We start from the raw sequence: 25,604 nt of genomic DNA, 5'->3' as shown, positions 1-25,604 counted from the left end.
GACATGTTTTTCCATATTTCCACTAATTTTCTTCAAAACAGTTTCTACCCACTTTCACAGTACAGATGACAGGCTGTCTGATCTGTAAGTTCTTGATTTCCCCTGGAAATATTTTAAAACACTGGCACCACACTAACAACTTTGATAGTCAGTTTTAAGTGTGAGGATACACACAACAATTAGCAGTTTGGATATATCAGTCCTTTGAGAACCTTTGAATGAATACCACCTCTTTCTAGTAATTTTTTTTTTCTCAGTCATTTTGTGCTTCCTTTGTAATTTCTTCTACCAGCAATGCAGTTAGAGATGAGTTTTCCAATGATTCCTTCATAAAGCACTGTTTCATGTGAACCTTTAATCTCCCTATGTACACAGATGCAAAAAATAATTTAGTTTTATGGCTCTATTTCTTTCCTGAAGCTTTCTTTTATACTTTGATCAACTAGGGGTCATACACACTCTTTGATGGGCTTCCTGTTTCCATTACTTTCAGAAAATAATTTATTGCTATTTTGAAGTCTGTGCATGTTGTTCATGGAATTTTTCACAGTCACTCTCTTATGTTTTATATTTAACCACAGTACAGTTAAATATCTATCCGATCTTCCTCATTTGCACATGACTTCAACTTTTTGGAGGATTCCTTGTTGGAATGCCCATGGAAATGGACTCCAGAAGAAATGGAGTCAAGAATAACATTCTAAATCAGCTGGGGAAAGCACAGCTTTCACAGTCTGTGCCGGTTGCTTATTCCTCAGAAAAGATGCCAGATGTAAAAATATTTTCTTTAGGTGCACAAAGCAGACAGAGGTCAGATGCTATCATGTGATTTAAAAGAACATGAGATCCAAAGACTGAATTTGATTACAGTACATTGGAGACCATCTTGAACTCGGAATTCTCTGAAACAATAAAAAATCTAATATTTAGATCAAAACAAAGTTATGCAAGAGCTAAAACAATCTATTCACTCATTCTGTCTTAGGAGACAAACTGGTAATTAACAGCACTGGACTTAGTATTTCTTTTGTTAGCACAGAAGTTTGCAACTACAAAGGGTAATTTGCGGAACAAAGGCTTCTCAACCAATTAAGTCCGGAACATTAGTAAACTGAGATGAAGTGGAAAAGTCTTCATCTACACGTTCTCTCAAGATACAATTCAATAACCACAGAAGAATGACTGAGATTTCTCACTGTATTTGGAAAGTAACCATAACCAAGAACCTACATCAGCAACAAGATAATACAGATTTTATGAGCTAAGCATAACTCAAAACAGATCTGCTAATCATTCCTTGAAAAGATTGCATTCCACAAAAGATGGATGTAGTTTTTGTTTCTGTCAGAATTATAAGCTTCAATCCAACATGTCTGATACAGAAGCAACGCACACAATTCTCTGTGTAGACATCAAAATGAGTTTTAAAGGTAAAGAACATTTAGGATACTAAGCAGCCGCCAAAATATGAGAGGACTGTTAACATTATACCAAAACGTTGATAATAAGTCTTTTTAGACTTTTTTTTTTTTTAATAAGCCCTGCTAGTGCTGGTCCAGTCTATAACTCTTCCATGTATAGTATCAAATTATCTACTTTCCAACAGGATGAACATGTTCAAGCTCAAAATATAGGCTACCATAATTAATTTATATGATTGGCCAAATTTGCAACTGTGTAACGTGATGTCAACTTCAACATGATTGCATATGCAGTCAGTTGTATAACTTGAGTGAGTAGTTGAAATGACCCAACAACCAGGTAACCCGATGCAAGCTTACTGTAGAATTACTAACCACAAGTCAGATTCTGTATTCTGGTTTACAGGCTTTAATGCATTTTATTATCCCTCATTTTCATCATCTCACAACTCCCACCATCAATAAACATAGCCATGCTTTTGATCTTGTCCCTAGGCTGCATTTACAAAAGTGATTCATTTTATTTGAAACAAATAAAGAGCTCCTATACTGTCATCTGAATACATTTAGAATTACAATGTAACCTCAATGTTATTTAAAAAAAAAAAAGGAACTGTGAAAATGTGAACCTAGCAGCACTATCTGATTAGGATTTAATAACAATCCTAATAATGTAGCAGCACTACTTTATCTTCTTTCACACAAGTACAGTTCTCTGTGTTTTCTGTGTTAGCTCTCCCCCATTATGCTTGCAAACACCCTCACTCAAAAAGTTCAGAAAACCTCATCTTCATCAGGTGGGACACTTCATCCTTCACTAAGGACAGAATCTGGCTTCCTTTGTATGATGCTCTACCGTATCTTTGCAGTGCTATTACACTCATCACTGAATAATGCTGCAGACTTAGGACAAGATAAATATTTTTTTTTCTCTTGCCATAGTATAATTTTTTAAGGTTTACTTACGGTTTATCTTAAAGGTCATAAGTCATAAAAAAACATGCAATGGTGTGGAAGAGGCACTTGCCTTAACTCCAAGCTTCAGTCTGCAGCACTGATCAGTGATGGGTGTGATGACACCAACAGAGTGCATGCTGAAGTATCACATAAAGGAAGCTGAAGTTCATGAACGAAAGGGAAAAATAAAACATTGTTAAACAGTGAAAAGAAGTTAGGGTGTAAAAATACTCAGGAGCATGGTGTAGCTAGAGAAAAATATGCAACTTAAGCTTCAGTCTTTCTCAAAACTTCAAAGTTATATTTGTTTTTCATCCTTCTTAAAAGACACCCCAACTCTCATATCATGGATAAAAGCAGAAGATCCTCCTATTTCCTTGGTGAACTTCTGGTCTTAATAACGCTGATGCAAAACTACTCAGTAAGCTCAAAGAGTCAATGTTTTAACACACGAATAGTACTAGCCTTTATCATTTATAGCTCCTCCATTAATGTAGTAGTGAATGCTGACAATTAAAAAAAGTATTGTGCTATTTGTTTATATATATATAAACAAGTATCTAGTGATATGCTAATTAAACTATCATCTGTCTCAGTTTCCTTAAAAATTATAGGTACCCATGTTAGACTGAAGATACTCTCTCCTTAGCACGTGCCCTTGCAGTACTGCATTCTTCTGTAATTATTTCAATGCAGACTGACCGTCTCACTGTAAGTCTGATATCCTTTCTCACTTTACAGCACAAAGATGAGCCCTATAATTACTCTCAATGTAAACAAATTCTTCTGAATAATTAAAAGTCTTGGCTGAATATCATTTTCTATGCCTATTGTAATTTTATAAAGAGGAAGAATATTTCTGACAATTCCTTCCTTTGCCCCAAATATTCTGACCCTGAAGCAGAAGTACATTGAAAATATTACAATTGCCACATTCAAAATTCATGCAAGGTAATAACAACCTATGCATTTATGGTATTAACTATGTTTATTTAATAAATATTTAACACAACCTCTGTTATCAACATAATTTCATACTTAGCATGCTGGCACACTGAAAGAACATGGCTGAATATAATTTTGACCTACACTGAAGCCTAAACCAGCAAAAAAATAAGTATGTAATCATCACTTTGATAGTACATCTACCCCTTTTCTTAATGCTGGATCAAGACTTCTCATTAAGCTGAATTTTACACCCACCTGTTCATTAGCAGTGTTAAAAAAAAATTCCCAAACCAAAACAAACAATTGAGTTTTATAAATGACAAATAAAGTGTGTCCTTTTGAGGGCTTACTATATTAATTTACACCAAAACCAACACAATTTATGCAATTACCATTTGCAACACAAAACAATTTACACACAGAAAGAGCACTAAGATAGTATTGGACTCTAAACATCTGCCACTACAGCAAATTTCAAAATCTGAGCTAAATAGCTTCACATCTCTTCTTCTCTTGAGGAAAGGATGATATAGTTGTCTCCCACTGTTTGCCCATGAGCTTTCAGAAACTAGAGCTATCAGGATGGCTCCCATAGCTCACTACATTTTCCAGTAGTCATTTTCTGCTGATTTTAATTGCTTAAAACCTTTTGTCCAATTTGTCAGACCAAGTTTCACAAATTGAAATGCATCTCATTATTTTCATCTGTAAGCTTTATTTGATTAAAATAATCATAATTTTGATTAATCTTCAATATTATCTAGAGCTAGAAGTTAGAAGTGGTATACTCTTCTTATGAAATGGAGTCTTTACCATTTACGGAAATGGAGACGGAAAAACGCTTTGAACATGACATTATATAAATATTCTACTATTTTAATATATGAAAATGAAGTATAGATTTCTAAAGCCACAAATATGCAAATCTGTGCAGACTATAGCATGAGGGAAAAAAAAGCAATGTGGGAGACAAAGGAAAAAAAAAAACAAATTTGCATTGTGAAGCTTTCTGGAGATATGAGTCACCTCTATATAAACAGCATTCAAACAAAAAATATATTTAAAAATTAAAAAATTACTATAAAAATATTTTAAGTACTTGGAATAGCTTAATAACTAACAAGCAGCTGCATTAGAACAAACTGCGGGTAGAGAAGCTTCCATCAGCAAAACAGAACTTCATTAAGTACGTGTTATATGTGTAATCCCAACCATCAAGCCTTTTTCCATCCTAATTATAGTGATATCCTATAAGCTACCACTAAGAGGATATACCACTATCTTCTTGTAACTGTGCTGCCACTCAAATCAAATTCTGTTGTATTTACATCATCATTAAGTTACAAAAGCTCTACCTAAATTGTTAATTATCAGTGAGTATTTTTTGGAGCCTGGTATAGCTTTATTCTAGAAGTACTTTAAAAAAAGTTTAAACACATATATATAGGGAACTGAGTTCCTGGTTTCTCTCCCCCCCACCCCCATTTAAATAACAAGGACAGTTTTTTAAATGGTGGTTTGATCCTGCCAGGAGAGGTTTCTCATTTTAACACACAGAAATAATGCAAAATTCTCCTAGAAACATTTCCTTATTGTCAGATGATATATCAAATTAAATTAATTACTAAATAAATAAATAAAAACTTAATTAGTCTGTGCTAGACTACTTAAGCAGAGATAAGGAGGACATCTCAAATCACATTCATCTGCTTAATGGATTTTTTTTCCATATTTCAAATTAATACTAGGTAGATACAATTTATTATTTCTCAGTGTATCAGTTCTTCTTACCTTACTGTAAAATGGTTAATTTCCAGTTTCTAAAGACACAATTTACATATTTACTGAAGTTTAAGGGCTGAAATTAACATTGCAGTCAATTACAGATATAAAAATGGCTACTTCAATGTGATCTGTGAGAAGGATATAGCAAAGGAAAATGAAAAGGCATGTGCAGATTTCAACACTTCAAGTTGCTTTTAAAGCTACAGTTCCTAAAGCCATTTCCTTACAGTTTTCTCTCTGCACTGTCAACACCAAAAGAAATGAATGTCCATAAAATGAAAATGGAAAGTAGAAAACAATTTTAAAAGGTTTACAGATATGCAGACAGCTTCAATTTACTGCAAAACAGGTAAATTAATACATCCTCTTCATGTTACATCCTCTTGATTATAATCACTTCGCCTTCTGAAGTGTACAAACATTTATATTTGCATGCAGTGTATTAATCTCTCTGTTTTACCTGATATGAAAACACTACCCGTTGCTGCATGTTCATGGGAATAACTTTCAAGCAGATGTAATAAAGCATGAAATAGGAAGTCATAGGTTAAAATGACCCTCCAAAAGCGGCATGGCACTGTACATTCCAAGAAGAAAGTCTTTCAGATAGCATATAAAATAACCACAAAGGACTACTCACCATGTCATATGCTGTTACGATCTTTTTCAAGACCTCTGGAACAATCCCTTGGAGCTCCATAGTCGGATACTGATCATTGAGATTCAGTACTACCAAGGGTGTATTATCAGGTCCAACCAAGCGCGTAGACACTGCCAAAATGCACTGCATAAGATTTGCTACAGGAGAGAGGCCACATAATTCTTTGAATGACACTACTGCATTCTGCAAAAAGGAAAGAAAGAGTTTCCTTTACAGTAACATATGAATTTTAATTTCTTATTCTTTCAGGTTAATATACCTCGCTGTAATAGCTGAGCTACAACGTACACAGCTTTTCCTTGAAAATTGGCAGTTTTCCAAAGCAATCAATGTAACACATGTATTTTACCAGAAGTGTTAAAAATTCAAACAAAATGCAATACCTGCTACAGCAAAAATCTGTTTAGAACAAGTATGTGTGGTCTACATGACTACTAAAATCAAACATACAAATAAAAGCATTCTAAAACATACTGGTTATCTGTTTTGAAAAAAAAAGTCTGAAAAATATTTCAAAGTAACTTTTAAAATGCCACCAAGAGAAACAATCTATTAGGTGCTGAATGTTCCAAATAAGCAAAGTGAAGTGGAAGGAGGAATTCAGCCCATTTGTAACTTTAAACATACCTGAACTATCATCCAGACGTGCTGCGGATCTGCTGGCTCCCATTTGGTGTGAGTCACAAACTCAGCACTCCACTACTGATGTCACTCCTATCACAGAATCACACCTAAGTGGATTTTTAAGGTATTTTTATACAAATACCAAATTTGTACCTTTGCCCCAAATTTATTATAGTCATGTTTTGTATCCAATATGGTGGAATATAAAAGTATGTATTCAAACTTGAGGAAAATTTCCAATATTGGAAATACAATGTGACTCCAAGCAGCCACTGAAATTCCATGATGGGAATGTTGTCAGCACTGTAATGAATTTAAGATTTTTGTACCAAGTGGGAGCTGGTGATCTCTCGCAGGTCTGGAGTTTGTTTTCCTGTAAGAAACACAAAAAATATGGTATATTTAAGTTACAAATGTGCTCAGTGCTCCTTTCTCTAATATCTAACCCATGTAGGGTATGTGACCAGTATTTAGGACACAGATTTTTATTTTCATCAAACCACTTTCCATCTTGCTGGCTTATTTTTGGATAACCTTTCTTGAGAGACAAATGCTCTTATTGGAATTCTTAATGGAATCAAGTTTTTTACAGGAGCCATTAACAGGAATCAAATGTGAAGTATTTTGCTCTCTTTTTATGAGACAAAATACACAAAACACTTCAAAAGATCTATGTACAGAATATTCAAGCAAAGTTATGTGCGTATCTCAATTATATATATTACAGTCACAGTGCACTTCAGTAAATGTTTAGTAGCATCTAGTAAATGTCCAGCAAACACGAACTTCTAATAACCAGACTACAGCTTAATGATACAACAATCCCATAGTTGAAAAGAAAGACATTAGGAGGTCTATTCAAGCTGATTTTGTATGAGATAAACACCATGGGTAAGCCATTATGAACAACAATTTTAAAGAGAGGTAGGCGCAAACACAAGGAACAAGCATGTTACCTGCTGGCAGGCAGGACAAAGATAGGGCTGTAACTCTTGCCTTTGGACTTCTAACCCTATATTCAGAGACTATGCCCCACACTGTCAAGCAAGTTAAACATGCAACATCACATCCAGTTTCATCACTGACTGTATACTTTTATCAGTGATGACCACAAAACAAGTTACAACATCAGCTTTTGACATAGTAACATAGTACATATCAAAGATGAAAAAAGGCTTCCTATGAATATAGGGATTTAGAGAATCCTTTAAACTCATTGCTCTACCCTTTTTTTTTTTTTTCTCTTCTTCCAGTCTATATTTAAATTTGCTTCTTAGAATCTGTCTTGTGAGGACATTATGTACTTCTGTATCATAAAAATCATAATTTTTAACTCAAAATTTATGCAGTAAAAAAAAAATAAAATTAACATTCCCTGACATAAGCTGGTACATATTTTTAGTGGTTTATTTATTTTTATTAGCTGGAAACCTTTAGTTACGCAGTGTTTAAAATGTGCACATTATATAAACTATCAGTAAAGCTATGCAAAATTAATATTCCCACACGTACCTAAAATATCTTCTTGATAGCAGTTTGAGATATAACAATGAATGTAGTTGAAAGCACAAATTTCAAACTGAGAGAATGAAATTCATAAAATATCTTCTAAAATCTCATGTTCAAAGAAATCATACTGTAAAGACTGCTCAGAATTATAGCAGTTCTGAAAAACAATACAGGACATGCAGTACAGAGTTTAAAGTAGCTACGGAACCTGCATGTTTTCACTGTTTCTCCAAATCTTAGGTCTAGCTCCTTCTTGAAAGCCATCATAAAATACAGTATCTGTTAAATGACATAATTCTAAATTTCAATAGATGAGCTACCGGTAAAGCTCATTCAATACCTAGCCTGCGATGTGTTACAATTTTTATAAATCAAAATAACCTCCCCTTGCTTTTTTAATAATTTCTTAATTCAGTAATTGTGTATATCAAATAGAATGGGGGAGCTTCATAATGCTGAACCCATTTCTTCTTGCAAAAGAAGAAAAATTAATTTTAAAGCTGTACTAAGATATCTTCAATATAATATTATTCATGAAGAAAATTTATCTACACTGATATGCCTTTCAAATTCGGAATCAAGTCTCAGACATCACCTTAATCACTTTCCCCTTAACATTATGTAAGACAATTTAATAGGTCACTTAATTTGAAATGATGATGCTGAATTTTACTGATCACTGGTATTCCCTCGGAAGTCTGTAAATGGTAAAAAGCTTTACTAAATGCAATACAACTTTACAGCCCTCTTTTATCTAGATCTAAAAAGGGCTTATTTCCCTGGAATCTTTATTAGAATCTCCAAAAATAGCACTTTTGAAGTGAGATCTCTTGGGTTCAACAAAAACAAGCACCTCAGTTGGAATTTTTCCTAAAATTCAATGTGTTTAATATACATGATCTTTAAAGTAAGGTAATTTTGTCTAATCTTAAGCGGATGCCTTCTAATACCTTCAGTCTAATTCCATGTAGTTCTAACATAATGTTGCTAGGAAGAATCAAGGAATGCAAATTATTTTTTCTGAAAATATTGTTTTCTATTGGGAATGAGAAAAAATAAAAACTCAGTAAAACTATGCTAAACATACCCTCATGTATGATTTTTTTTTTAATACAGAATATATTATTTTTCTATCAGCAATACCTTCATCCTGCATTTCTATTTATTTTCTAAAGCAAAAATCTTGCTATACTTTCTTCTAGTGTATATCTGACATTCCTTCAAAGACATAGGATTGGTCAACAGGCCTACAACCGGAACAGTATTTCCAGTTCACATGCAATGAAATACATATATGAATCAAAAGTTAACAACAAGAGATGGTAGCACCTAAAAGGTTACTCTACTATAAACAGTTCTTAAAGCTGTTCAGCATTACAGTTGATGAACATGTTACAAAATGCATATAACTCTAAACAACAAGTATTATGTACTCATCGTAATACAAAAACACACACAAAGTACTAAAAAATTCATCATAAAAACTGTACCTGCATATTTTCTCTCAAATCCGTGGCATCCCGTATAGGTTGGAGAGCATTCTTGAACACTTCATCTATTGTTTTAATCCACAATGTTCTCACAGAAGCATACTCCCTTGATTTCTTGCCCTTCCTCACAGAGAGGCCCCGCTTATGAGGTTTCCCACCACCCCTTCGATTAGTAATGGCCACATGCACAAACAAGGAAGCATGTGCCAACATTTCACCAGTTAGAGACTGCAGAGGAACATGCCGATAACCAGTCTGTAGACACTCAAAGGGAATAGTGTATTGCCCAATAAACTCATCCCCAATGTAATCATCATCCAGTACTACAAAACGCACCATTGCTAGTTCTGGTAAATTTATTTGAAATTCAAAACTTTCATCAAAAATTGGATTGTCCCCATTCTGGTGCATAGTTTTTGTCCTTTGCTCTGCACAGTCTGCAGGGATTCCATGTATTTCAACATAGACATAAGGATCCACAACATCACCTTTGGCACCTGATCCTTTGGGTTTAGGAAAGTTTTGCCCACTAATGATTTTAATATGAAGCAGCTGAGGTGAGACTCCAGGCACAGTGTCTTTTGTATTTGCGCTAAAGAAGGATACTTCTTCTCTCATGATAGCAGGACGAAGGACGTAGCCACAGTTTCCATTTTGTCGAAACCAACCGATGTTAAGATCCATCATTAGGCCAGGCGTTTGAAAGTTCATGGCTACTATCTGACAACCACATTTCCAAAAATCCTGGGGATTCATATTACTGGAGTCAATCCTCATAGGACTGGGAAAAACTCTGGCAAGAAAACGTTTGTTATAATTTACGAAGTCCCCTGGGTTTTCATTGGCGTATTTGCTAGCAAGCACTTCATTAAATGAGCACACTTCCCAGTACTTCTGGAGCTGAAATGAAACTTGAAACTCTTTGAACTGAACTGATTTACATATGCTTACCAACTCGGAGAGCTCTTTGCAGAGCTGAAATCGTTTCCCAGTCAGAGAGTTCTGTTGTTCTACACCCTCTTTCCCCACTCTCTGTGACATTTCTGCTCCTTCATCTTCATCTGTAACATCTCCCTCTAGTCCAGAACAATTAGAGGAAAGCTTCTTTGCTTTAATTAGTATTTTCCCTTTAAGTGATTCTGGTGATGGAAGATAAGAGTCTTCAATGTTTGGAGACTGTGTATGTAGTTTGTCCCCCAAAATTTTCTTCATGTGTTGTACCATCACTTTCTGCTGCTTAATAGAACAATGATTTTCTAAACACAAAATAAGAGGATATTCTGAAGCAAAAAATGCATACTTGTTAATAATGTCGATCACACTACGGAAGACAATCTGTGACGTCATTGTATGGCCTGTGTAAATCACAGGCTCGTTATCTGGACCGTCCCACACGTCCAGTTCAACACTTCGACAACCCATTTTAAGAGCGCGAATATAACCTGTGATATCAGAAGGCCCTCGAAACTGATCCTCTATCAAGTATGTATTATGAGATGAATTTATAAAATAATGAGATAATGGCTGTTTCATGTCTTGACAAACTTTTTTATGTTCTGGATCAAATATGTGGCAGTCTGGTGAAGTAAGGTAATTTGTAAACCCATCTATAGACAGCCAACCCTTTTCCTGGCCCTCTTTGGCTGGCTCATATTTCTGAATAATTTCAAGGCTTATTTCTTCCGTGACATGTGCCATACCCTGTTCTGCTTCTAAAAACATCATAAGGTCCTTGGTATCTAGGAATTCTTTATTGCTTGAAAACTGAACCAAGAGGAAATAGATTTCAGGTCGGGTACAAAGCTCATGAAAAACTTCAATAAACTCTTCTTTTGTTACTTCAGTACCAGTTTTTTCCTTTGATCTATGCAACTCCTTGAATTTTAGTTCAATTTTATTTGTTTTCAAACCAGGATTTAAGTCTTTTATAAACTGCACAGCGGTACAGAGGGGTATATGTCCCAAATTATCTACATCTGATTCACTGAACATTTGTGATAGCCATGAAGTCCGCATATTATCTTGAGTACTTTCTATCATATCTAAAGTATGTTTTCCATAAGAAATCAGGTATCTTAAGCCAGTAACCCAAACATTTGCAATATCTGCTGAGTTAGCAACAAGATCTAGAGACTCATAGTTTTCTCCATATATAATTGAAAATGCACAGTCTTCTGATATCTGGTCATATATTCCATTGCTGCGAAAAATATCAGTATTTTTTCCTGTTCTTACTTCTTTGATTGATTTAATATCAATCTTTGCTTTTTCAGAATCCTTTTTTGAAGGTTCCCAGCGTAGAGATTGCATATCCGCATCTAAAAGGAAGTATCGGTGATACACCCTAGAGTTGGATCGAATCTTTTTGAGCTCAGAGCCTTCAACCATCGCATTTATACAGTCACTTGCACTGCTGATCTTCTTCTCAGTTGGCATACTGCTAAATGACACAGTCTTTTTCCGTTCTCGTTTTTGTTTCGTACCATCCTGGTAAACAAGGGGGGTAAGAAAAGAAAACACATCAATACGATTTTGCTCAATATTGAAATCGGTGTTAACTTACAGATGAAAGTTCATAAAACAGTTCAAAAACGTCTACCATATGTGTGATGACCAGTAAGGTGGAATTTTTTATTGGAATCATCACAAATGAAAATATTAATAATGGTTTAGTGTTTGCTCTTCTGTATAGACATGATTTTCCAGGGTCTTTTTTTAAAATATTTTGCATTGACACAAAATCAAACAAAGCAAGTATTAAATGCTAATGGAATAATAATTCTGCATATATACATGTTATTTTATAAATAATAACCTATTGAAATATATAGTAGGTTCTACAGCCAAGACAGTAAGAAGTAACCTTTCTGCTGAGTCCTTCCATAGTCATACAGATACTTGCAGAACTTTGTTAGTACACAATATAATGGTATAGCACTATACCAACAGGGTCCTCGTGAACACCAAATAAACATTAGCATACAACTAACTATATAAAATTCATAGGATGTGGTGCTAATCTAAGCATACAGACATAATGGCACTAAACGTGCTTAGCTCCCTCCTCTACTGCACCCAACCATGTTCTTCCCACAGACTGTCTAGAGCACTGTCACATGCATCCCACCCCCATATTAGAAAAATATCCACATTAGTCTTAACAAACTACACTGCTACACAAGTGAAAAGACTAGAGCAGATAATTCACTCTACATTCTGAATTTCAGGAAATATGACAGTGACTCAGGAGGGAACTGTCTGAGAGGACTGAAGGTTAACCAGTTCCAAAGATGATGCACATCCTTAGAAAGAACTTGAATGGAAAATGCAAGACCTGGTCAGAAAGGGAAGCAAAAGTGGTTCACCTTTGCTCTTAAAACAATGGAAGAACCCTGAGTCCTTAGTCTACTAGAAAAGCCTTCACAGAAAACTGATTATATAAGCCGTTGAACAGACAAAAAATTAAGAAGGAAAATAATGTCATTTAGCTCGTTCTATCTGCTCTTTACATTGATTCAAACAAGTGCAAGTAAGTCAATAACACATCATTTAAGTATAATCAAATTCTTGAGAAAGAACAGAACTTAGAACTGTTTGTTTCCATTATCTGCATCTCTTTTCATAATAAAAAATGCTGCGATTTTCTAAAGGTTGTGTGTACTGACAAGAAACTCCAACTGACTTTTAGTCTGAAGTATTTTCATGAAATTATCTTTTTATGATAGATACCCTATTTAGAAATGTTATTATGTTCCAGTTTCACTCAAAAAATGACTTTTCCAGATTTGTACAACAAGAACATTGATTTTCCCTCTAATACGTTTCCACTTGAAGTATGTCCCAGTGCAAATTAGCATCACTTATATAGCAGAAAGGGAAGGAAAAGAAAACTTTTAATGACTGCAATGCTGAACAGATGTTCAAATAAAAACCATTCAAGAGAGAATGTATTTTCAGTTCAGGTCACGTATACTGTATGTTTAAATTCATTGAATTAAAATTGTACAATTCTGTTTTTATAATTTAGTTCATAAGCACCGAAAAGCTTGTCATTGAAAACAATGATTAGTAAAGTAGACAATATTTGTGGTTCTATGTTTGGAAAAATCAATCAACATCCAATTCCTGCACCTTTAATGACAGCAGAATCTGCTTCAGGCAACTTCTTGAGAGTCTTGTAAAATTAATAGCCCTACAACGGACTGTTTTATTTCTAACTCCAGACCAAATCCCCGCAATGGACATCACACAGAACTGACCCTTGGAATCTCAATACATGTAGTTTTGACATTAAGATTGCTTTCAGACAAAGGCAAGTTTCCTTAATGAAAAAAAAAAATTACAAATGCGATTTTTGTTTACAAAAGTTTTAGTTCTACTTAAGCCTACCTTATCTACATAGTTAACCTGAAGAAATAGAAAAGGACAGCTCCATAGACATGATCAGTGAAGCTCCTGTCCAATATTTTAGGCCTTGGTATGAAGTATGCTGAAACTGCGTAGTGCTCCAGATTTCTCAGTCACGGGTATCATCCCTGAACCGTTCAGTGAGAGATGAAGGATAACACTGGGATATAAGAAACATCAAGGCTTGTGAAGTATTTCCTTCCTTGACCATGATCAGTACTTTCAAACAGACGGAAGGTCTACGCCTTTCTCTATGATGAGGGTTGTGTCTGATCCAAGACACCAAATGGCAAGGGAGAAAAAAGATCTGCTATTTCTTGATGCCATCTGATCTAAAAAGGTCTAGCTCAAGGAACACCCATGCCCATACAGCTTCCTAAAGACTGAATTGGGGGTTGCATATATGTATTAGAGAAATAATTCAATCTACTATCTGTAAGACTACTTTGTTTGCCTACCAGACAAATCTGAGGCCACTTCAACGGCATTGTACATTTCTGAAGGGCAAGGCAATTTCCCCACTTGGGAAAGCCTGGTGGCACTCTCTGAATGTGATGACAATGAAGACAAATTTTAAAATACACTGCAGAGATTCTCACTGCTCTGAACTCCAGAACACTGATCATAAGCTTTTGCTTCTCCAGAGATCAATGATCCTGAGCTACTCACTTGTGCGAGCCCCCATCCTAAGAGACATGACAGTCACAATCAATCTGCATAAACAAAAGAACTTAAAGGATATTTTCCCTGAGACACTGCCCAGAACTACCCACTGAATAAGTGATTGTCCAGAGAAAACATAAACTCTCACTCGTAAGCTGAAAATGCAATTGCATAGTGTGTACATACACTGTATTTAACAGGTTTGTGAGCCTCAGAGATACAGTTTGGCATGAAAAAGGAGACATATTCTGCTATATGACGTGCCAGATTTCTTATTGAAAGTGGGGTGGCAATCATGAACTGGATCTGGTCTCTCATGGCCTTAGGTCTGACTGAAATCATAAAGCCTGACAAATCAGCAAATTGCATGTATCTGAAAACACAGGAGTGACTGCTCAGCATTCACAGGACTTGCAGTGCTCTCAATATTGTTCATGATGCTTCAGTTGAGACTGCCTCTAGACTGTGGATGCATAATTCTGTCCACAGCAGAAAGTACACTTTTTGTACAGAAACTGAGTCATTCTGGGATCTCACACAACAAAGAGCATGTCAATCTTCAGATTATAATGGGTATTGTCTTCACAAAGCAGGACCTAAAGACTGCATGTTCTTCAAAAGGCTTTACCATCAAAACCAGAACAACCACAACACCAATACATCTCCAAAAACACCTGCCACATCCATTGTCACCTGCACCAAACTTTGAGACACAGAGTAGAGCAGAGATAAAACTGGTACAAGAAACAGCACAGTTTAGTTTATCCAGGAGTTGTGCCTAGAGAAAGCAAAGTATCCAGCAGTTTAAAGGCCAGAAATAACCCCAGCTGACATCTATGGCACTTAGAGACAACAGGAGAAAAAGGCTTAAGAGAGCACACAGGGAAGAGACTCTTGTTTAAAGAGTCTCTCCATGGTAACTTTTATTGTGATTATTTCTCCCATGGTAGAAACAAAGAACTGCTTATGTGACTACAAAAGCACGACTTACAAAAAAAAGAATTAGCCAGAAATTCAGGTGTTGCTCAGTATAGCACCATTTAAAACGTTTTGGAGTGAAATTTACAGAGCCAAGGCAGCCCCCAACCCACACAGGGTGGGAGGTGAAGGGCTTGCAGCCGGAGCTCCAAGGGAGCACCAGGCTGTGCAGTAGGATCCTCACATGCCACTGCTGGCTTCTGAGGGGGGTATCTGCGATCCCACCACCCCACAACTCACACAGCTACCCGTGGTTTTGATGTGGTAGTTATGCTACCTGGGATTTTAAGATGAAGGCCTCTGTCTGCATTTAGGCTGCTGAGGTACTCCTACTGGTACAGAGAAGAAACAATGCTAACAAGAGGAAGTGGTAGAATGACACATTTTTGGAGCACTCGTCCGGGAAGTGAAAGTTCCTGGTATCAATACTCTACAAACATCTCACTTGGTGACTCCAGAAGTGAACTGTACGAGCAGCCCGTGCAGTCGGGACCAGAACACCGCACACAGGGAGGAATGGCCACCTCCCTTGTTTATGCTTCACCCACACAACGTTTCCGTTTGTGGTTATGCACCAGCAGTTCAGCAGAAGCACAGAAGGCAGCTCCAACCCAGTCTTGAGATCATTCGCCCAGCACACGAGGAGCTGCAGGTCTGAAAATCCTCAGGCAGGAGGGACTGGAGTCCAAGCACTCTGCACAGGTGAGTGCTCTGCCAACCAAGTGACTGCATAAGAAACAGCACGAGCACCTCTCACCCAAACCCAGCACCTTCCTTCAGGCTTTTTGACCGGGGCTGAGCTTCAACAGCATGTGAAGAAACCCCTGCACGCTGTGGCACTGACAGCACAGAGTGTTCAGGAGCCACAGTCCCCCAAATGCCTAGTTAATTAATCCCAAACAGGCTCAGATGCCGAACCATTTGGCTTAGCAGAGATGGCAATGTACATACAAGAGCAGTAACAAGACTGCAAGCACTTACAGTGTCAAGATAGCTTAGACACAAAACATTTTTTGCATTAAGTTCTGAATGACATAAAATCTTTGTGGCAATATTCAGAACAATTACATGTGAGCAGGTGAGAACACAGGCCATGGCAAGGTTTGCTGGTTTGGTTTTAAATCACACTATTATTTCATGACATCTAACATATACGCTGTTTCAGAAGTAATTTAATGACATCTATACTAACAGTTGCAACCCAATTCATCACTTTATGATAGGCACAGAGAATCTAATGATCTTCACAATGAACATACAGGGAACTGTTCTTCTCACATTTTATATAACTCATCGATGGCTTGTTTTTATAGCTTATGTGATACTTAAGTGGCCCATTCGAGTGTGAAAACTGCCCGTCTTCTTCAAATGCAATTCAGCAGCGATTGCAAAATCACCTAGCCTGTAATATAAGCCTACTTCAGGAAGTGGTTGGCTTAAAAAACAAATAAATAGAAGCTTTGCTTATTTAAGATTTCTAAGTATTTTTCTTCAGAACCGTGCAAAGCAGAAAACTCCGAATTTTATAGATTTTATTTATACTAGAGGATGCACCCACGTGTGTCCGTATATGGCTACATATATTTAAACGAAAACCCACAAATATTTAAGGCAATATTTTGAAACATTTAATTGCTACATGCATTTTAATAAGAAATACTGTAATATCAGTAATTCATTCTTTTCTAAGTTTTCGCTTGTGGTTTTAGAGATATAAATACAGACATAGACAGCAAATCAGTTACAAATACAACATCAGTTTCATATTATCGTTCTCTTTTCATTGCAAAAATATTTAGAGTTTTCTTCAAAAAAGATTCTTCAACCAATATGGCAATAATAAACATACTCATTTATTTTTGCAAACACACAAAAAATAAATCTTTATTATGTATTGATTGCCTATGTACAGCTGCCAGCTCATTCCAGAACATAACATGGAGCATTATAAAAGAAGCTAAGGAAGTTTTTGTGTGTGAAAGTCTGTAGAAAAAGAAGGAAAAAAAAGGAACTGGCAACTAAAATCAGAAACTTTACACCTCTGTTACACAAAATCTAGCACTGATTTCAAAAGTTACATACAGCTAGAGGCAAAGTGAGAGGTGTATTTTCTGATTCCAAATGTGTTAGTGCTGATGGAAAGATAACTTATGTAAAATACTTATGTTAAAAATTATGTATGTATCTTCTCAAGTTAATGCTTCCACCTTATTGCAGGCCAACAATATTCCCCTGAAACTCATCTGAAATATGGACTACATCTACAAATACTTATATAAATAGCATGAAGGAAAAAGGAAAGTTTATTTGGAAATTACAGTTAAATTATTTTGGTTTTAAGTTACGGTGTTCCTAATCCCTGGTTTAAAATTCTGGTTCTGATGAAGGCAACGGGGCATGGCATTCTATCTTTTCCAAATGAAAAATATATAGAATTACTTTTTCATTTTATTGCTAATTATACGATTAAAACCACAAGGAATTCCTTTTGAAAGTGATAAAAAGCTAAACATCACACACAATCACGCATACATATTAATGGCACTGGGCCAAGTGAGGTCATGAGTTAGTTTTAACAGTATAGAAAAAAAAGCATATAAAAACAAGCCAATGAATTAAACTACATTTAATTGAAAAATATGAGAGTAGCACTTCTTCCAAGTATGTCTACAGACCAATGTAGACTAAAATTTTATTCCTTGGGAGTTCTTCAGTATAAAGGACACGTGCTTAGTTTTGCTGAAACAATACATCGCCTTTGAAGCACTAGCTAAAGCTTTTTCACATCATATATGTATATATCCATAACTTCCATGAATAGCTATATGTACGTGTTTCATGTGCCCTGTATAGGAAATGTACAAAAATGCCATTTTAGTAAATGCATGCTATGACTTCTTATCGCCTTTTTTTTGTATTTGAGATTATATAAATTCTGGTTTTAAACTGGTTCACATCAAGAAGTTTAGTAATGTTTAAAAACTATAGCCTAAGAAAAAATTGATGGAAATGTAAAGGTATATTCTAAAACTAAATTTAGCTGAAACAAGAATCTTTGATCAGTCTCCAATAGTTTTTTTACATACGTCTGTAAGACTACTGTATATTTAGTACTATTTTCAAGTTAAAAAGTAAGCACGTTATAGTGCTTTAACACAGCTGTCTAAAGCTTGCAGAGCATGTGAAAATCAAAATAAGAAAAAACTCTCCAAGTAATTAACAGTTCAGCTGACAGAATCCCAAACACTTCAGAAACAGCATATATTAATTCACATCGAGTACAATAGCTTCTGAATTGAATTGTAGCTCCTGCTTAATGGCACACAGCACTCAACAGTTGTATTTAAGACAAAGTAAAGAATGTTCAACTGAAATAATAGGCATTTGGGGGGAGACAAAACATCAGCTATTTTGAAAACACTGGGCCTCCCACTCATCGTGAATCACTATATTTGAGCTCAGCATTTAAATATTTTTCCAAACTTGCATTCATGTCATAGCTGCTGTTTGCAGAAGTCTTTTAAGAGAACTGTATTTTTTCAGCATGTGGTGGGTTGACCCCAGCTGGACCCAGTACGCAATGTTAGAAGCAACAATGAGAGGCAAAGAAAAATAGGAAGATTAGCTGCACAAGTAACAAATCATTAGATTTTTGTTTTCTGTTACTAAAGGAAATCTATTATTGAAGGAAATCTTACTTTAATCTTCAAACAAAAATGATCTATATTCAGATTATTACAGCTAAGCCAATGGCTTAACATCAACAAGAAGGGGAGGTTATGTCTCACCCAGTGTTGGTATTCCTTCTTCAAACCCCAAATTAATTTTCTCTGCCCTGTCTCTTCCTCATCCTGCCCCAGTTGCACCTTCTGTCTCTCCACCCCAGCTCCTTAGGCCAGCATCAGTGCTTGTCTGACAGACAGTGTGTGAATTCACTTCACTAGCTCTGGAAACAAAAAAAAATCCCTTTTTTGGTTATTTTAGTGTTCTGCAGTTTTAGGGAGCTGAAACAATTTGCCATGTGAACAGTTAAATATCAGAGCTGGATCAAAGTAACAACTAGAAAGAGAGAAATGAATAAAAATGGAAGTGAAGAACAAAGTCGCACTTATCAAGAGATTAATTTGGTTAAAATTAATGCTCTTGAAACTGTTCAGTTGAAGTGAGATCCTACATTACATGATAACATAACGTCAAGTCATCAGGGAAAACAAAATCTCTCATCTTGGTCCACCTCACAGAATGGACATCAAAAATCTCATAAACCTAATGAACATAAAGGCAAGGCATGAGAAAGAACAAACCTCACCACCATAAAATAACAGAATTGAGGCTCTCAGGGCTCCTGTGGCTCATTTAGTTCTGCTTCACTCCCAGAAAATGGGACACCAGAAAATTATGATTATATTATATATTATGTGAGAGAGATCTCTACTACACTATCTATTAGAGAGTGCAGAGAAGAATGGTAGCCTGCATTGCCCTAGTTTCCTTCAGAGCAGATGATTTAACTCTTTAAGACTGACTGTGATGAGCAGGAAAATAACAGGATATGGTTTTGCAAATGAAGTCTAGGCTAAGGATTTCCTTGGAAAACTTCTTACAGAACAGTTTAGCTAGTAATTTCATCAGCTCATCAAAAGTATACACTTTTTTTTTTCTTTTTCTTTTTTTTTTGGGGGGGTGCTGTCTTATGTATTCTTTAGGTTCTTCAACATTCAGATGCTCTCCCAGCATGTCAGCAGGGAGCTCACTGGGAACTGCTGCTAGGAGGAAGACACTTCATCCTCAAAGATCCCCGAAACGCTCACACACACACATGCTGGCACTTGTTCTTTTCTCTCAGGTGTTAAAGCTGACGCAGGCTGAGCAGGGTAGGAGAACGTCCTAACTCCAGCGGTCAGTCTAGCTATAGCAGCGTGAGCATATTTCGTGTTTTGAAATTTTAAATATATTATATTGGTAACTGTTGGTACTGCAAGTCGTACTGGTGAGTTCTATATAGAGAACTAGAGAAGTGATTACAGCTTACCCTGTAAAGGTTTTGCAGTTAAATGACAGAACAGTGATTACACTGAGCACTCCTGTTCCTCCCAGTTTTCAACAGGCATTTTGAAGTTTTAATTCTGATCCTCAGTTTTAACCACAACAGAGACTATGTACCAAAATAGTTCAGCCATCTCTTCACAGGGCTATGTACTTAGCAGAAAAAGGAATGCCTGATCTCCTGAGGATCCATGAATTAGCTTTTTAAAAACAAAACATTAAATCAAAGTGGCATTTCACTATATATTAATTCAGCACACATAAATCCATTCCAGATGTTTCTCAAAAGAAAGTAAACAGTTTGATATTGCTTACTCTGCTGAAAATAAAGTTGTAACTACTTATGCTATGTTTGATTTTGACTGGTAGCATTTATAAATTTAAAAAATCAGCTGTAACAACTAAATCTCCATTCTGAAATTTTATGCTGCCAAGTGTGTTTGCCTTTAAGCAGCAACTGCTGTAACTCAGAGAAACGTGGCTCCATTTATAAAGTAATATACATAATGAGAATATTGTATTTGAATATTAAAATATGGTAGTAAAAACTACATTCAAACACCACTGAGGCATTCTTTCATATGTAAGAACATCCAGTAAGCACATATTTATGGTGTTAAAATAAGGGGTCATTTGGTTTCAGAGGTTAACTTACAGCACTGGTGAGAAGGGGAAAGGGAAGAGAAGTCTGATCTCAAAAGAAAATAAATAAGAAGCATCAAAGGAAACTGCCTACACTGCCATGAGCACTGAGAAAGCCAAAGACCGAGTTATGCTTGGCATGAAAGCCTAAGTTTTAATTCATTGAATCAGTTACAGTTCAGGTTTCTGGGTAGCACCTCCAATGGAGCAAAACAGGAATTCAGTTGTCAGAAACTGAGTAAAAGCAAAGCATGTATGCTTTAGATCCAGACAAACAATATTTTAACCCAACTCATATAAACTACAATAATTATTTATGAAAACCAGGTACATGTACTGTTCAGTCTTAAACTATGATAGAGGAAACTACATTGACAGAAAGCTGTTATAAAAATGACTTAGTGGCATGAAAAGGAAAACCCCAGTCAATTAATTAGAAAGTATTTCAGTCTCCTAATGTCTCATCTAAGAAGAAATTACACTTAGAATATGGCAAACAGACCATTTAAAATACTGTATTAAAATGGATGTTTGTTATTAGCATTTATTTTTTCAGACACTGATGATCAGGAAAAGGAATAATAGTTTCTAGATGCTTTTAGCTTCAAGAATAACTGAAGATGACAAAATTGACACTCAGATGAATGTACTGGAGGAATCTATTGACCAAGCTGGCTCAACAGGGTTCAGTAAGACTCACGAATGAAGAAGCCCCTGAGTCTTTGCTGTCATCCTTTAAAAAAAAAAAAAAAAAACAAGACACTCTTCCTGCACACATGTACAACAACTTAAAATGTGAGGAGTTTCACTTTCAGTTCTTCTATGTTTTAAATACCCAATACTACAACTAAGATTCTTTTTCGTGAACATTTTAATCAAGACCTATCGACAAGATTTAATATGCAGAACAGCAGAGCAATCATTCTGCAGATGAATCTCACATTTTTTCAAGTATTCATAGCTGCAAGTCAGTTCTGCTGCTAGAAAGCACAGCATTTTTCAGTTTCTTGTTTCAGGCATAAACAACAATTTGCTTGAATTGGCAAAATAAGTAACTTCTGTAACGCAGCTGTCAGGCTTCACAGTTTAAGGCAAAAATGCAGAAAGTTGGTGACTTATAAAGATAACACAATAATCACATTTAAGATTTCTGTGATTTCGGATAAAGCACAGGCTGTGCAGAAAGGCACCTCACCTCTCTTCGCTGCTCCTCTTGAGCATCAGAGAGGAAGATGAAGGAGGACCAGCAAGAGGTGCTTGTGAGACCATTGGCTCGATCCCCCATGCCCCTTCCTACTCCTGTTGGTAACACCTCCTCTGCATCTTTACCAAAGTTTATCACAGATGTGATTGTTGTTGTTGCTGGGTGGTTTGTTTTTCTGGTGTGTTGTTGTTTTTTAACCAACTTTCTTACTTAGAAAGCTCAGATTCTATCCTATCTGACTCACAACCCGCAAGGAAATTTCTGTACAGATTTGTGCAAACACAATGCGTTGACCAAAAGTTAAAGATTACTGCTTTTACATTACTTCCAGACAAACAAAGATGTAGTAAGTGAGGCTTCAGAAAATTTGGCAATGGTGCAAAAAAACAAGACTCACTGAAGATATTTTGAAAAATGAAGGTAGGGGTGGCAGTCCTCTGTTCACAAATTCAGGAAAGCGTTGAATCAGTTAAAGAACAACTTAATTAAGCTATCTCTGAAGAATCTAACTTTTAATTACTAAAAGTAACATGATTGCATGTTATATAGTATGGTATATTCTACCCCATTTTTTAATATAATTTAAAATGGTAGAATTGAAGAACACAAAGAGGGAATCCTTCTGAGGGGTCACGCTGAAGGTCATTTTCAATCCCAAGAGAGAAATTAGTTTCAGTGAGAGCTGGTGTGCTAAGGCCTTTCTGCACTTTTTTTTTTCATAAAATCACCCTTCTTTTACATATAACAATAGATAATTGTACTCCATTTCCTTTGAATTCAGAAGTTAAGGAGTAGGAAAAAAACTATACCGAACAAGTTAATTGCAATTAACTGTATGAAGTTTTATTTTATGAACATCGTCATTCTATTTCTTCAGGTTCCCATGTTCTGTAGGTCACCCAGGGATAAGGAAGACATTAGGATAAGCCACCTGACAAAAAGTAGTTTGCGAAGTGTGTATTTGAAGAGTGTCATCACTATTACTTTATGATACAATTTAAGTTACATCAATCTAAGTAGTAAGTAGAAAATATTATGGAAAATAACATGTTACTTCACGCAGGCAAGATTCATGTTTTTTTCAATTCTGCAAATGCAGCCAACAAGCGAAAATAGTGTTTCTTATAAACTACTGATTTAGTCATACACCAGAAGAGTATGCTGCCTCTACCCTGCTGTTAAGTAGTCTACATGATCTTCCCTTACCTGTCATAAACTTAGGCTCACAAAAAATGTGCAGCAGATTGACCATGTCATAGCAATATAATTTAAAGGACTGAACTTTTCTATGCATCCATACGTTTCATCCCACCATCCCACTCAGCACAAGATTATGGACTAAATCACACCATTTCCCCTTCACTCATTTGGCAAAAGATTCATTTCTACCTGTACTGCCAACTCATACATTTTGCCCAAATTTCAAACCAAGTGTCATCTGCTATCCTGGAAAGCTCTTGGTGTCCCTTCCTGTCACTCAGTGCTTTCCAAGATAAAAAAGCTAAGTAAAATTATTCCTTAAGGGTTACTTCATCCAAGTACCACATTCAAGTTGAAGAGGAATAAAATGTAGACTGTTTTTCTTCTAAAAATGATGGTTATTTCTGCCCTACAGCTTCCTATTCTTCAACTGATTTGCTTCATTGTAGTGATTGATGAACAGTGTCTTCAGACCAGCTTCTTGACTAATGTTAATTGGACAAATTTCATAAGGTAATTCTAAAGAAAGAGCCGGAACTTCACAAGCTCTATTGTTCTGCTTCTGTGGTTTGAGGCAACTCGAGCTACTTTTTGTCAGAGTAGAGAGCGACCATTACCAACATTAACTCTTCAATGACATGAACAGTTCATGTACATAAGACAGTATTAAATTAAGTATAAAACTTTAAACTTTTTAAAACGTAATACTTGCTAAACAGAGGAAGATTATCTTGCAAATTCTTCAAGTTGCTACTTCAGACACATTACTTAGAAGAAAATGATAACTGAACAGAGATAATTAACACTTTATTTTTAAGACACAGAATTCTAGTATTTTTTGTCAAATTCTTAAGGTTACCATTGCTCAGTCATCACACAAGCAGAGAAGACACGAACCCAAGTGCCTTTGCTAATCAGATACTGCTGCTTCTATGTGTTCTCCTCATTGATTTTCAGATGTATGTAATTCACAGTTGTCGAATAATTATAGGAAATTCTCATTCTGAACATTACATCAATGTCTTTTTCCCCCTTAACTCTGTTCTTTAATTATTCATAAGTTACAATCACTTAGAAAAGAACAGAGAACTATAAATATTTAATACAAGATGTCTGTAACAGAAAGAGACATGAGAGACTGCAAAAAAACAAACACTATAAAGCATTTGTTTACCCTAAGCCAACAAACAATAAGCAAGGCATACATTCTTTAGATTTTTAATTTATATAAATGCTTATAATTTTGACAAAGCAAACTTACTAAGTCATCTGTATGTTTTACCAAACAATTGCAATTAAACACATAAATGACCAGGTGCAACAGTTTTCTCCAGACTTTTGCCACTTTAACAGCTTTTTTTTTGAATAGTTTGCTACAAGTGTATGTGGAGAGGAATGCTGAATAAACATCACTGCAGCATGCTACAGTTTCACGCAGTTAAAGGATGCAAGATTCAAGAACAAATACCCTGAAGCCAATGATTTCTGAAATCCCATGTATAACAGATGCATCTTAGCAAGCAGCTCATGATCTTAACACAAATTCTCAGTGTGGGTTAGAATTCTAGCACTTGGGAGGATGAGAAAGTATGCATGAATTTCAAAAATCTTAGAATAAAGTTATAAGCCTTCTAGATGCGGAGGAGGGATATGGATCCAGTATGCACTCAGACTTCAGCATAATATGGCAGGTAAAATAATTCTACTTTGAATTTTCAGAGCTCATTATAGTTAACCACTTGGTATCAGCAATGATGAAAATAGGTAATACTGTAATTGTGTTCTGCAGAGGAAAAGTTAATTACTAGGAAAATAGGACTCTATTTTTTAAATCACTATGACATACTAGGGAAATATCATCAATCTTTCATTAATATATTCACACACAATATCTCAGTAAACCTTATGTAGCATTCTGAATACTCTACACATCACAAATGCTCAAGAAGTTACATCGTAGAGTATAAAATTTTACTCATACAGTGTCAAAAACTGAAGTCCAATCACAGAAGCAAAACAGTTTCCCATTCAATTACTTCAGGTTTAATTAATGTCTTCTCCCTGTGAAA

General features: G+C 35.7%; 1 protein-coding gene across 2 annotated transcripts in view; it reads right to left on the bottom strand.

Annotated features, from left to right (window-relative positions):
- Positions 1–25,604, bottom strand: part of PLCL2 (phospholipase C like 2) — a 99,008-nt gene that overhangs the window by 30,037 nt on the left and 43,367 nt on the right. Inside the window, exons 3-5 of one of the 2 annotated variants that reach the window (XR_011093905.1) lie at positions 9,396–11,882; positions 5,752–5,955; positions 2,449–2,537 (exon numbers count right to left, since the gene is read on the bottom strand). Coding sequence is in view for 1 of the 2 variants with exons in the window: in XM_068674317.1 (XP_068530418.1) it covers positions 5,752–5,955; positions 9,396–11,882 (2,691 nt within the window). In the remaining variant the exon portion in view is untranslated. The remainder of the gene's footprint in view (positions 1–2,448; positions 2,538–5,751; positions 5,956–9,395; positions 11,883–25,604) is intronic. The other variant, XM_068674317.1, reaches the window with a different exon arrangement.

This window comes from Anas acuta, chromosome 2 (genome assembly GCF_963932015.1).
Source record: "Anas acuta chromosome 2, bAnaAcu1.1, whole genome shotgun sequence".
Lineage (NCBI taxonomy): Eukaryota > Metazoa > Chordata > Aves > Anseriformes > Anatidae > Anas > Anas acuta.
Note: the sequence above shows the minus strand (reverse complement) of the source record. Positions and strands in the feature narration are given on the sequence as shown.